A 15,435-nucleotide genomic window follows, 5' to 3' on the forward strand; every position below is an offset into this window, starting at 1 on the left:
CCCCACCCCCCAGAAGTACTAGGACTATCTTTATTGTGAGGTTAATAGAATCTTGCAAGCCTGACATTACATCTCTCTCCCCTCACCATTACAGTCCAAGAAACTAGGGAAGATGTTTGCCACACCTTCTTTCCTTTTGTGGGTATTGCTTTTAAGAGTCAGGTTGCTGTGTAACAAAACTGTCCTTGTCTACAACCTTACCTTGGAGGAGGGCACCAACCTGGCACATCTTACAGGAATCTGGTTTGGCTCAGAGGGTGAGGATCCCCTCTCAGAAATGTGCCCACTGGGTTTCAGGTGTTGGTGCAGTTGAGAGCCCAGGGGAGAGAGGAGAGGTCTGTCTGAAGCTGGGTTGAAAGGAACAATTGGGATTGCTGCTACTGAATCACCCTCTCCCTTCTGCCCAGTAGCTACCCTGTCTGAGCTACTGGATTCCCTGGCAACAGAATCCTGTAGCTGCTAGTTCTTGGAAATTTCAATTTGCCAACAGTAATGTTGAGTCTGGAGCAGCTCATGAGTTTGTAGCTTTCCTTGACAACCATGGATCTGTCCCATGTCATCAATGGCCTGACGCATACCAGAGGCTGCAGGTTAGATCTGGGTTTTGTCTCAGGGTAGCTGAGATGTGACTGACAGTGGAGGACATAATCTTTGATCCACCACTATGGAAAAATCATTCTTAGTTGACTTGGATCACTGGGATTACCCTTCCTATGCCGGGAGACATGGTCTGTTGGATCAGCCTGTGCCAGGTGTTTGATGGATCCAGGGGACTTCTAACAAAAGTTTGGAGTTTTCCCTGAGGATATAGCGGCGGTTTGGTGGAGGACGCAGTCATCTTTAGACATCTTAGGTATCCTTGGACAATGTCAGAATAAGGCATGAAATACTAATTTAATGGCAGTGCAGATAGGGACTCCTAAATATATATAGGGGTTTTATTTTATTCAAGGACTAAATTTAATTATTTTAATTGTTCTTAACTTTTGTAATGTGTATTGTTATTTTAAATTCCTTGTGAACCTACGGGAGAAGGGTGGTACATAAGTCCAATAAACATAAACGTATCTCAGTCATGGGCTGAGAGTGAGACAAAGGCACATCCTGAGGTCACACTAGATTTCCTTGAGCCCAGTGGGTGGTGGCACAGCTTACAAATTCCTACACACCTTGAGACTGCTGGATGGTGCAGAAATGAGTACAGCTAAGGACAATTTTAGACTGACTCTGATTTTTTTCCCCTCTCCACTTGTATCTAACTAGTGTACAGACATGCCCTGGAAATTTAGTGTGATCTCAGGATGTGCCTTTGTCTCACTCTCAGCCCATGACTGAGATATGCTTAGGAGTCCCTGTCTGCACTACCATTAACTTAGCATTTCATGCCTTATTCTGAGCAGGCTGGCACTAAAGAGAAGGGAAGGATCTGCTTAGGCAGCGCCTGGATACGGGCGCTTTAAAGGCGTTTTAACCCGGTCGTGGGGAAAGGATCCTCTGCCACTTTAAATTTCAGTGGGAGGAGATGGCTGCTTGGGATAAACCCAGCCCCGCAGCTGCTACGAAAGGTAGAGTCAGTCTGCAGCCAAGCCAGCTCCTCTCCGAGCCGCCCCGCCAGTCCCGGCCACCATGGTGCAGATCGTGACCGTCAAAACCAAAGCCTACCTCGACCAGAAGCCGGGCACCAGCGGCCTCCGCAAGCGGGTCAAGGTTTTCCAAGGCAATGCCCATTACGCCGAGAACTTCATCCAGAGCATTATCTCCACCATCGAGCCGGCGGAGAGGCAGGCGGCCACGCTGGTGGTGGGGGGCGACGGGAGGTTTTACATGACGGAGGCCATCCAGCTGATCCTCCGCATCGCCGCCGCCAACGGGGTAAGTCGGCTCTGCCTGTCGCCTTCCCGGCTCCCTCGCCTCGGGCGAAACCCCGAGTTTGCATGCCGGTTGGCGGGCACGTCGCGTTGTACGTGCCGGGAGAGCGACTCTTTCCGGTTGCCTTCCCCTCCACCACCACCACCTCCGCCCAATTCCGTTACCGGTGAGCTCGGTTTACGGGGCTGGGAGGAAATGCCTTCCGGAGAAGCAGCCAGCGGCGCTAACCGAGGCTCCTTTTTTTTGGCGGGCGCCTTTCGGCCTCCACCATTGGATTGGCTTGAAGTCTGCCTGCGGGGCGGGGGGGGGGACGGGACGCCTTAGGACAGGGGTCTTCAAACTCGGCCCTTTTATGACTCATGGACTTCAATTCCCAGAATTCCTCAGCCAGCAAAGCTGGCTGAGGAATTCTGGGAGTTGAAGTCCACAAGTCATAAAAGGGCCAAGTTTGAAGACCCCTGCCTTAGGAGTTTGAATGGCGTCTGCGAGCTTCGAGACTGGTGGAGAGGGGCAGTGCAGCGAAGTGCGCCCGTTTTGGGGACTTGGCTTAGAGACCCTTTCCTAACCGAGAAACCTGCTTCGGTTCCTCCCCGCAGGCCTCCTTAAGCCACGCACCAAGGCTCGGGGCCCGCGGCTTGCATCTTGTCAGTTCCCGAATAAAGATTACGTTGGGGGGAAGCGCACTCGGTTTGCAATGGGCCTTCCTAGTTGGTGCTGGGTTTTTGTTTTTATTGGTTTTGGGTGGGTTTTGTTTTTTGGGGGGGGAATGTCTATTCGGAGCTGCATTTATTTATTTAGCGTATGGCTGGTCACACGCAGAATTAAAAGCACTTCAGATTTACAAGTTAGAACAGTTAAAACAATTTTTAAAAAAGCAATTATAAAGCCTAAGAGGAAAACAGAAATAACATTTCAGAGTTTAATGTTGAGTTTGGAGATCCAGTCAGTAGCTGCCGTTGTTATGCAGAGGAAGTCCTTAAAATCTCCTGGGTATCTTCTATTAGTGCATTTCCTCACTGTATGTTGGATAGTCTGTCGGGAAAGCCCCGCAATCACATTGTGCTGAAGGTGTCTTTTCCCATTTATACAGAGAATCGGCACACACCCCATGAGTCGTTCTAATTCTATTGTATGTCACCCATATGTGTTGGGGTAGATTAAATCCTGGAGGTATACTATTAGGATTAATATGCTCAGAAATATCTTGGGAGGTATAGCTACTCCAAGGGACGCGGTGGCTCAGTGGGTTAGGACGCTGAGCTTGTCGATCAGAAGGTCAGCAGCTTGGCGGGTCGAATCCCGAGTGCCGCGTAACAGAGTGAGCGCCTGTTACTCGTCCCAGCTTCTGCCAACCTAGCAGTTCGAAAGCACGTAAAAATGCAAGTAGAAAAATAGGGACCGCTCCGGTGGGAAGGTAACAGCGTTCCGTGCGCCTTTGGTGTCTAGTCATGCCGGCCACATGACCACGGAGATGTCCTCGGACAAGCACTGGCTCTTCGGCTTTGAAACGGAGATGAGCACCGGCCCCTAGAGTCGGAAACGACTAGCACGCATGTGCAGGGGAACCTTTACCTTTACCTTTTATAGCTACTCCATGCTTCCATCCACTTTTGTATAGTGCTCTGATGTTCGGCCATCAGCTTAAGTGCTGTGAGGAGTGGTGGATTTCTTGACTTTAATCGACATCTTAAGAGATCAGAGGTATAGGCATAAATGGGTAGAGAGGAGTTTAGCAGGATCCTACTATACTCCCGGAGCTGCAAATAACCCTTCTTGAGGGAAATGATCTCTTGCAGAGAATGGAGGCAAGGCTCGCAACGTTAGGGCGATTTGGGATTGTGACACTGGCGAGATAATTATTTTTACACCCGGGTTCCTTGTCGTTTTTGAGGGTGTGTGTGTGACTGTGATGGCACTTACGGCTGGCTAAGCTGTACAAGGCTCTGCAATCTTTGACATTTAAGTTAACCTTTCGGGCATTGGAGATACGGTTTCTGTCCTGAGGTACTAGTCCGTCTAAAGGTTATCCTTGTTTTAAAATAAATAGGGTTTTCCTAACATGGGGAAATAGGCTTCATCTTGGATTCCTTGCTGATTTAAGAACGTTTTGGACAAACTTAAGTCTTCCAACTTTTCTGCGTGCAGGTGCAAAATTCATGGCAATACTTTTGTGAGGACTGGATGGTGCAAAACTCTGTCCTTAAAAGAGCAAAATTGATGTTTTAAACAAGTGTGCATTAAATTCCTGTGATTAAACATTTGTGTGATGAGTTGCCTATATATTTTAAAACATTTTATTTATTTACAACCTGCCTTTATTATTTGTACAAATAATTCTTTCCAATCAGGAACTGCACTAAACATTATTGATTCAAAAAAACTATCCTATTGGTATGATTTTCAGAAGGGCTATTCAGAAGCAGGGTGGAATTGCTGCTCCCTTAAACTGAACAGACTTTCTCCTCCCAACCTTTGTATCATGTTTTTTTAATGTTTTAACTTCTTGTAAGATGCCTAGAGTCCCTCTTGCTGAGATGGGCAGCATATAAATTTTAAAAAAAATCTAGTGCTTATCAGATCTTCATTTTCAAGACCTGTCTCACTTAAAAACACACCTTTTGGGGAGGGGTTATTATAGTGAATTACAACATGTGTGAAAGATACCAGCTTGAAAACAACAACAGAAAGATAGACGTACCTTTCCTGGGGCAGGGGATTAAATTGGTAAAGTTCTGGTGTATGTCAATTTTCTTGCAGCCTTTTTTCCCCATCATTTGTCAAAAGTTTCTCAGCTCTTTTTTTCAGATCCAGAAAGGAAACTCTTAGGGTCCTGATGCAATGGTAGCCAGCTTTTTACATCTAATGGGCACATCTGGAAATCTTATGTTATGAATTTTTGATCATGGGACCATGGGGATGCTACGATGGTCATAACTGTCAGGACTAGTTTTTTTTAGTGCTGTTGCTTGAGAAATATGTGCATGCAAAGTCACTCTCTCCTAGCCCAACTCACCTCACAGTGTGATTGTTGTGGGGAAAACAGGAGGTGGGGAAAACAGGAGGAGGAAGGTATGTTGGATATGTTTACCAGCTTGAGTTATTTGTAAAAATGAGAAAAGTGGGATATAAATAAATTTATATCTAACATACCTCCGGTTTTCCCCACAATAACCACCCTGTGAGGTAAGTTGAGCTGAGAGAAAGTGACTTTGCATGTGCATATTTCTCAAGCAATGGCACTGAAAAAAACTTGTGGGTGGATTCATCTAAAATTTGCTTATGATACATAGAGCTAAAATGATCCATAAAACAATGCAAACATCAAAAGAAAATCAGTTGCTTTCCTAACTAAAATGTTCCTGTGAAATGTTTTAGGGAAGAGGATTTACTTTACTAGTTTCCAGCTTAGACAAAAGGGTAAAGGGCAGCCTTGCCTCAAGGAACATATTATTCCCAAGTGAGATTGCTACCCTCAAGGATGTCATACTCTGTGTTCCAATTACCCAGTCTCTTACAGGGTAAGATCAATCTATCCCTGCTAGATTTGGTAGGGTAAGCATACTTTACCTGGATAAAATAGAGGGTAACAAGAACCCAAGCTATACATCAGGGGTAGGCAATCTTGGCTTTTATGACTCGTGGACTTCAACTCCCATAATTCCTGGGAGTTGAAGTCCATGAGTGATAAAAGAGCCAACACTATTGGCACTATTCAGCAAGTGGACAACCAAACAGCCACATTCTATGTTAGCTGCAGCTTTTAACTTTTCTTTGAGGGCAGGCCCCCATTAAGGAAGCTACAGTAGCTTGAGAGATGCCAAGATGGTGCACTTTAGATAACAAGATGAGGCATATCATTTTAATAAATAAATTAATCACGATCTTTAATATTTCATTGTTCAGGAAGGGGCACAATAACTAACCTGTCAAAACTGGACAAAGGTTCTCCTGGCTATCACTTCCATCTTCAGTTCTAGCAGGAGCCATGAATCTAGGAAAAACCCCAGGTTGCATACCAGATCTTTCAGGAAAGCGCATCCTCCCTATCTAGAACAAGAAATATGATTATGCAACAATGCCCATCATTTTTTTTAACAATTTAGTTTTGTATTGCTGGAATTATCTCACCCATTCAATCCCTCACAACTTCCAAGTACCAAATCAGGACATAATTATCATATTTATATAACATCCATCTGACAGAAACATGACTCTGGGTGGCGTACAATAAAACCATAAAAGAGAATAATTACAAAAATATTCTAAAACTAAAACATAAATATTTTTAAAAACCTAAAAATGGAAGGGAGAGCATAGACGTTACATACAATGTAGCCATCTCATTAAAACCTCATTTTCATGAAACCTCAAGCCTTTAGACATAACCAAGTTTATCAGACTTCCAGAATGACATCAAAAAAGGAACCAGTCTTAGGGAGGGGGGAACGGTGGCAGTGGCAGTTAATGTTCCTCAGGTTGGGCTCCATGGGAGAAAAGGCTCATATCTTGGGTTTTGCCCAACATAATTCCTTAATAATGGGACCTGGAGTATGCTTCTTCTGATGAACCTGATTGGACAGATGGAAGTATTTGGGAAAATGTGATCTTTTAAATAACCTGGCATCATTTCCTGTTTGGCTTGAGATGTTAAGTTGAATTGATTGATTGATTGATAAAAGTTATAGCCCGCCCATCTTATCTCAAGGTAACTCTGGGCAGCTTACAATCATAAAATATCATCAGCATATTGAAGATGTCTAACCTCAATCTAATGGATGACTCCTCCATTGATATGGGAGAGTGGGCCAAGTCCTGGGCACCCCACATTGGGTGACCCAAGGACTCAGTTTCTCTTTTCCATTTATAGAGATAGGAACCACCCAGTCAACAAGGAGGGAAGCAACTATAGAATAGTGCCTCCAATCCCCAATCCTTGATAACCAATTATGCCTGTCTTTCAGCAGGTCAGTCTGTTGAAAGCAAGATCCCATCTCCTCAGCAGTATATGAATCCCTTTTGTTCATATACTGCTGGTGCACAATATGACGGTGCTTTAATTGACAAGCATCAGAAGAGTTTGCAGATCCCCATGATGCCTAGTGAAAATTCATTTTAAACTACCGGTAATACAATTTCCCTAGTATAAAAATAAAATGCATCTCTTCTGTTTTATAGTTAATATCTTCTAGGTTACAGAAGAAATGTTCCCTTTCTTTTAAGATAAACTAAGAATTTTTCCCCTACAAAAGAGACCTTACAGAATAAGAGCTGTGAATAATTCCACTGAAAGTTACAGAGATTCTTTAGAACAGACATGTCAAACACAAGGCCCGGGGGCCGGATCCGGCCCGCGAAGTGGTTTCATGTGGCCCCCGAAGCCATCCTGGAAACAGTGAGGGAATGGCCCCCGCTGCGTTGGCCCTGGCCCAGAGACCCTCCTCCTGCCAGAGACCCCCAGATCTGTCCCACTCCTGCCCAGGTCCCCATAGGCACCCTTGATGCCAATGATGTAGAGCTGGCCATGCCCACCCAGTAGGCCATACGCACTCTAGCCACACCCACCCAGTAGGCCACGCCCACCCTGGCCATACCCACCTGGCCCTCCAAGGGCAACCACAATGCTGATGTGGCCCTCAATGAAATTGAGTTTGACACCTCTGCTTTAGAAGAAGAGATGAATAGTACAATATTATCCTAGTTTTCAGGTCACAGCTAAGAGGTTGTACAAACCCCTCTTGCCTGCAGAAAGCATGCAAATGGGCAATGCTCGCAATTAGTTAAATAGGCTGGTTTGTCCTGAATCTGGAAACATAGACGATCATAATAAAAGGGACATTTCCAGCACAGTAAGTAGCCGTCCAAGAGCAGCAGTCACTCTGCATGCCAAGAAGGAATTACTGAATACAAATCTAGGTCATGTTCAAGTCCCCAGCTGCTGCTTCTTTTGTTGTAGTTTTTTTGGGGTGGGGGGAGTTGGCTAGGAATATAGAAGGACTGACTCCTCAGTATCTATAGGTGGGATTTTCTGTACTTTTCTGAAACTGCCACAGGAAAAAAAGTTCCTCTTTCCTATATTCCAAATTTCTCTTTTTTATGGTACAGAGACCTGCCTCACATACCATAATTGTTGAAAGCTAAGATCAGATTTCTCTGTCCCACCTAAAATAGCAGGTTTATATGCTCATTTGGTTCCCCAAATTCATATTGGAGATTAGCCTTCCATGATCTCTAGATGTCTGAGTGTTAATTGAAAATTTGAACATAGTGAATTGAGGCACAGCATGCCTTGATTCTGCTAAGACTAAATTTGAGGGGGTTTTTACCCCTAGTGCAGGGGTAGGCAACCTCGGCTCTTTTATGACTCATGGACTTCGACTGCCAGAATTCCTCAGTCAGCATAGCTGACTGAGGGATTCTGGGAGTCGAAGTCCATGAGTCATAGAAGAACCGAGATTGCCTACCCCTGCCCTAGTGGGATAAAACATAATACGTTTCTGCAGCAAAAAGCCTGGATACAAGTAGTCCCCTTCCTTGTTTGTACAGAGATAAAGAGAGAGAAGAGGAAAGCACATTCAGACTTGCAAAATTCATGTCAGTCCTTCAAGGAAGATCACACTGGGAAATCGAGGTCATGCAGGCTAATATTTTTATTACTGTATAAAAATACAGTAACAGAATTTTCTCTTTAAGATATTTTCTTAGGCATAGTTCTATCCAGACTCAGGTTTCTTTTATCTGATCTCTGTCTTAGGAATAGCTGTTGTTCTTGTCCCTCCATCAAGTCCATTTCCTCTTCCCACAACATGCGTTAAATAAACACTTCCTTTTTAATGGTTCTCACCGTCCTAGTACGCAGCTAATTTTTCATAAGAAATGCTGAACAGGAAAGAGGGATTGCAGGCTAAATAACTTGCTCGGCAGGATTTCTAAAGTGTGGGAAGCTGTAAAATCCAGTAAACTACCTCCTAACATTGCTAGGATTAAACTGGGATTCTGAGATAACAGGCCTTAATGCCTTTGTAAGTACTTCAGGGCTTTCTAACCTCTTAGCATAGATTTTGACCTATTGAGGCTAGCACCTGAAGCATCTTCTTCTATCATTAGTTGCTATGATCTTTACAAGCCATCGAGAATGTTCTTGCATTTGCTTAGCATCTTTCTTTGAGATGTTCTTGTAATTCACGTTTTAAATACTGGTAATATCATTGCTGGAGCACAAAGGTTTATAACCAGCTATATAGTAAGAGAGGTCATTGCATAACCTCCAGGAGAACATACAGCCTGTTTAAAGCTAGCGGAAAGATATAATTTGTGAGTAGAGAGTAGCTTTAACCTGTAAATTGAGCTGTTCTGCATTTTTATAGGAGGAACTGTTTTATTGTCTGCAACACATGTTAACTGAAAAATAATTACCAATTAACCAGTACCTCCATTTTCAGAACCCATTACTTGTTGTGCTAAGTCATGTTTATGCAATCATATTTTGTGGAGTAATGTTAAGCTATAAACCATGATTTTAAAAATTCAGTGGCTAGATCTTACTAAATTGAATTAGGTACAAATCCTATCATGATCAGGGAACCTAGCTAATGGCCTACCATCAGAGATAGATGGCTATTATATGAAGTACTGTAAACTCTTATTAGACGCATGCAATTTAGGATACAAGCTTAAATATTTATTTAGGATGGAACTAGTACAAATGAATATTACTCATGAGAGTTATATATATTTTGTAAACAAACTTTGTTATTTATGGTAGTATCACAGATCAGGAGAATAGAGAGGGCTAAATAATAATAATAATAATAATAATAATAATAATAATAATAATAATAATAATAATAATAATAATAATAATAATAATAATAAAAAATAATTAAGGAGCCTTGGTGGAGCAGTGGGCTAATGCCTCCTTAAGTAACACCAGCTGCCTGCAATTAGTGCAGGTTCGCATCCCACCAGGCTCAAGGTTGACTCAGCCTTCCATCCTTCCGAGGTAGGTAAAATGAGGACCCAGATTGTTGGGGGCAATAAGCTGACTTTTTAATAATGCCGCTGGGGGGGGGGCGAAAGCCCTAATAAGCAGGCATATACATAGAATGAAGGCTATTGCTAAGCACATTGGTTTGTGCTTAATTTGTAAGCCGCCCTGAGTCTTCGGAGAAGGGCGGGATATAAATGGGATTAAAATAAATAAATAATAATAATAATAATAAATAATAATAATAATAATGGAAGGGACCTTGAAGGTCATCTAGCCCAACCCCCTGCTCAGGCAGGAAACCCTATACCATTTCAGACAAATGGCTGTCCAGTCTTTTCTTAAAACTTCCAGTGTTGGAACATTCACCGCTTCTGGAGGCAGGTTGTTCCACTGGTTAATTGTTCTAACTGTCAGTAAGTTTCTCCTTAGTTCTAGGTTGCTTCTCTCTTTGATTAGTTTCCATCCGTTGCTTCTTATCCTGCCCTCAGGTGCTTCAGAAAATAGCTTGACTCCCTTTTCTTTGTGGCAGCCCCTGAGAGATTGGAACACTGCTGTCATGTCACCTTCTCTTCATTAAACTCATTAAACTCATTAAACTCATTAAACTAGACATACCCAGTTCTAGCAGCCGTTCCTCCAGTCCCCTAATCATCCTTGTTGCTCTTCTCTGTACTCTTCCTAGAGTCTCAACATTTTTTTTTACATCGTGGTGACCAAAACTGGATGCAGTATTACAGGTGTGGTATTAATACTTCACGTGATCTTGATTCTATCCCTCTGTTAATGCAACCTAGCACTGTGTTGGCTTTTTTGGCAGCTGCAGCACACTGCTGGCTCATATTTAAGTGATTGTCCACTAGGACTCCAAGATCCCTCTCACAGTTACTACTACTGAGCAAGGTACCCCCTGTACTATACCTGTACATTTGATTTTTCTTGTCTAAATGTAGAACCTTACTTTTTTCACCATTGAATCTCATTTTGTTAGATAGCACCCAGTGTTCAAGTCTGTCCAGATCCTCCTGTATCTTAAGCCTATCTTCCTGAGTGTTGGCTATTCCTGCCAGCTTGGTGTCGTCTGCAAATTTGATGAGTTCCCCATCTATCCCCTTGTCCAAATCGTTGATGAAGATGTTGAAGAGCACTGGGCCCAGAACAGAGCCCTGGGGCACCCCACTACACACTACCCTCCATGTAGATGCGGTTCCATTGAGGACCACACGCTGAGTACAGCTGTTCAGCCAGCTACGAATCCATCTGGTGGTGATGCTGTCTAACCCACATTTTTCTATCTTATCGAGTAGTAGGTTGTGATCTACTTTATCAAATGCCTTACTGAAGTCCAAGTAAATTATATCCACAGCATTCCTCTGATCCACTAATTTTGTCACTTGGTCAAAGAATGCAATAAGATTTGTCTGGCATGATCTGTTTTTGACAAACCCATGTTGGCTTTTAGTAATGACTTTGTTTGCCTCTAGGTGCTCGCTGATTCGTTGTTTGATTATCTTTTCCAGAATCTTCCCAGGTATTGAGGTCAGGCTGATAGGTCTGTAATTTCCTGGATCCATTTTGTCCCTTTTTTGAAGATGGGAACTACATCAGCTCTTTTTCAGTCCTCTGGTAGTTCCCCAGTGCTCTTTGAAAAATATAGTTCAGTGGTTCTGAGATCACATCTACCAGTTCCTTGAGAACCTTGGGGTGTAATCCATCTGGTCCTGGTGATTTGAACTCGTCAAGACTTTGTACATAAGTATTTTAAGAAAATATTATATAACTGTAAGTCCAATCATTCATTTCTGTAGTCTAGCAACTAGTTCATGAGTTAGTGAAGACAAACAAGGATCCAACTTAGGTTTCTGCTCCAGATTTTTTTTCTTACTGAATTTTAAACATATCAGAGTTTCTTGGAAACCAACTTTTTAGTTGCCAAGCTTTATTTAGTTGGACAACATCAAGGATATATACCAATCACAGATTTATATAAGATATCTTACTAAAGGTAAATATGAGATGTATGAATACATAATAAGAATTTCCAGTCCTCATTTACAATGAATTATTTAAGATCATGGCTTGATGAACTGAAATGCTTGTCCCCATGTTTTTTGTTACTGAACATGTTATTTTAACTTATTTACCCTGCCTTTATTATTTTTATAAATAACTTAAGTACTCCTCCTCCTATTGCCTTTTAAGATGAAATAAGCTGCCTATGGATTTATCTTCTCTCTTTTTATTGTTCTGTACTATCTCACTCAATGTCACATATTGCAGATCATTTTTAGGATAAAAGGTTTTTTGGGGGGGCTGTTCTTATAAGGAACTCAGATTAGCATTTCTTTTGTTTCAGTTTCACAAGAATCTGGTGAAATTGGACAAAGAGATGCTTTCCCAAGGTTGTGCAGTGAATAATAGGATACAATAAGAATATGAATGCAAATTCTCCAATGACCCATGTTGCCTTCAAATTGTTATTAAAAAAACCTCATCACTATAGTGAAAAAATAGAGTTTCAATCCCACACAATGATCTTAAATGTCTGCAGTGCAGTCTGTTGTCTGGCTAATGTAACGTAAATTAATAGTTACTGCAGACTGTAACTATAGGATATTAGTTAACTTTGAGTAATTAAGTTGCTGTAAATTATTCACCAATATACAGTCCTTACTGGTCAAAACTCTCTGAATTTTATGATTACATTGTATACCACAAGAGGGCAGCTTCTACCTATGAATTTAGCCTGCAATGTATCCTAGAATTTTCAAGAACATCTTTTAAAACAAATATTGTTTCTCTTTTGTGTCCTCAATTATTTTCCATGCTATATACTGTATACACCAGCCAGCTTTGAAAGAAAGGTTAACAAAGTTCATAATATTGAGAATTATGTACTTTGAATACTCTTAGTAATCAGATTGTATGTATCAAGAAGAAAAAAGGTGATATAATCCACATATATAAAAAGTATAAACCTGTAGCAAAAAAAGGGGGCAGATTTTGCTTTGCAACATAGAATGAAGGCTATTGCTAAGCACATTTAATTTGTGCTTAGATTGTAAGCCGCCCTGAGTCTTCGGAGAAGGGCGGGATATAAATGAGATTAAAATAAAAAAATAAAAAAAATTATTTGCAACAGAAAGGCTATTTATCAGCTATATTAATTTAGGTGTTTTTATACACTTATTCTCTTTCTCTGCAAAGGATCAAAGAATCTTTACCCAGTTCATTACACACTAGTTGCATGCTTGGACAGCCATCATGGCAGGAAATAACTTCATGGAAGCTTTTGCAAACAATCACACTTATAACAGGACAGGATGTGCAATGTTTACCAAACTGAGGGCAACAGTCAACATTTAGTAGACATGGGGTGCAGAAAAAAAATACTCTCCCAAAAACTAATCAGAAGGTAACTTAACTGATTTAGATCAGTTAAAATTATTTTTATTATGATGACAATCTATGTATTTAATAATTTCCCCCTTCTGTTACATTAAAATTTTTAATTCAGCATCACTATTTAAAGCAGATTTGGGAGCCAAATTTGAATCTCTGGAGAAATGCAAGCCATCTAGGAAAGTAAATACCAAGAACCAGTGCTTTTTTTGTAAAAGAAAAAGGTGCCGGAACTCACACATGTCATACAACCCACCTTGCCTACCCTACAAGGTTCCATCCAAAAAAGGTGCCGGAACTCCGTTCTGAGCGTTCTATGAGAAAAAAAGCCCTGCCAAGAACTTATATTTATCTTAATTCCTCATGAAAAATGGTCAGATAATTTTCAAGTATTTCCAAAGAATAAAAGAAATGTATGCACTCAAGTTAAGAAATCTGCATTAGTAATATATTTGGTACACATGTAAATTTCATTTTATTACAATTTTATATAGTGTTTTTACTTAATATGAACTTGAAACAGGTTAAAGTCTTAAGTATCAAGCTGTGCTTTATGCGTGAGAATAAAGAAATTAAGAAAAATCTTGACGTTGCTAGATAATTCTTTTGATTGTCTCATTAATATTATGGATGACATTATATGCTTTTGGCCCTATCGAACCTCTGGTTATTAGAGTAACAGGTGGATAAAGAAACTGTAAGCAACTGAGAAGTCCTGACTTCCATTTTAAGAGTGACCTTTAAAGTCTCCACAAAATAACTTTAGCATTTGGCTAGCACTCTCCATTCAAGACCTACCTTTATGACATTCGTGTCTGGATGAAGACTAGGTGAAAATGGAAGCCACAACTGAAACCAGGCAGTCATTTATTAATCTTGCCTACCTAAATCAATTTAGCTTTACCTTAGTTGGACCTCACAGCTGGAGACAATTCATCAGTACTTCTGACTGAAGAGACTCTTGTATAGCCTTCTCTGATAAAAAGAAGAATACCAGGCAGAATTTACGGCAGTCAAATCTTGTTTGTGATGTTATAGGAGACCCAAAATTGTGGCACCACAGCAAACAAAAGACTTTCAACATTTTCCAGAACATCCGCTTTCCTGAGGGATCTCTGTGTGAAATTTGTATGTGTTTTCTCTTGACAGTGATCTTTCAGAGCAAGTGCAAGAAAGCTCTTCAATTACAGAAACCACATTTGGCTGGAGGTTCAAGGAGCTATTTTAGGATATAGAACTACTTCCACTGAACCTCTATTTCATATTATTGGTATCCAAGCTGATCTTAAACCTTCACCGTTAATATAATTCCTTATTTTTAATGCATTTGTATCAAAAAGGATCATGGAAGACAACCCACTACCAATATTGACTTTGCCAACAGCACCTTATAATGATCAGAAACCAGGAACTAGTGGCTTACGGAAGAAGACATTCATTTTTCAGACCAAGCTAAACTACCTGCACAATTTTATTCAGAGTATATTCTTTTCCATAGACCTAAGAGATCGACAAGGAACCACCATGGTGGTAGGAGGAGATGGGAGATATTTTAATAAGATTGCAATAAAACTGATAGCTCAGATGGCTGCTGCCAATGGGGTTGGTATATCATAAATATTATATCACTAATGCTTAATACATGATTGGCTCATTTAAGTGCATGTCTATAATATTTTTTGTAAATGTGCCAATATATAATTTTACCCGGATGATTAGAAGGAGCTGAGGAAAGAAATGCTTAAGTTAGTGCTGAAAATATTGATCCTTATTCCATGGTTTGGTTTGAAAAGTAGATGGAAATTATTGCAGATAAAAAAGATATTTTGGTTATTTGTTTCTTGGTTATCTGTTGCAAATGACTGATTACTATGTGAATTTAATAATAGATTCCAAGTTTGTGCTTAAATTAGGAAGTATATGACTGTGTGTGCATTTTTTCCTGCTATAGTTAGAATACAGTAGCCGAAATTCTCGCTATGCATCTGAGCCACACAGTAGATGATGTGACAAAGCATGAGTTAAGTTTTTCAATGAGCATAAATAATTTTGCCATGAGAAATATTGGTGTGTTTGAAAACCATAATATTGAGTAGGTTATCTGGTAAGCTTCAGGTGTGACAAAATTCCCTTAGAGTTCTGCCTAAATGTAAAGTAATAATTTTTATCTTTGCTGTCCC

At 40.9% G+C, this 15,435-nt stretch overlaps 1 protein-coding gene across 2 annotated transcripts in view; it reads left to right on the forward strand.

Moving 5' to 3' along the window:
• Positions 1-1,578: 1,578 nt before the first annotated feature.
• PGM1 (phosphoglucomutase 1) overlaps positions 1,579-15,435 on the forward strand; it is a gene marked incomplete at its 5' end in the record, with an annotated part of 41,737 nt that continues 27,880 nt past the window's right edge. The window contains one exon of one of the 2 annotated variants that reach the window (XM_081325322.1): positions 1,579-1,872. In XM_081325322.1, coding sequence (XP_081181448.1) covers positions 1,627-1,872 — 246 coding nt within the window. Of the gene's footprint in view, positions 1,873-14,599; positions 14,858-15,435 lie in introns of those variants that run through there. The other variant, XM_081325323.1, reaches the window with a different exon arrangement.

The sequence above is a fragment of the Vipera berus genome (genome assembly GCF_964194415.1).
Source record: "Vipera berus genome assembly, chromosome: 3".
Lineage (NCBI taxonomy): Eukaryota > Metazoa > Chordata > Lepidosauria > Squamata > Viperidae > Vipera > Vipera berus.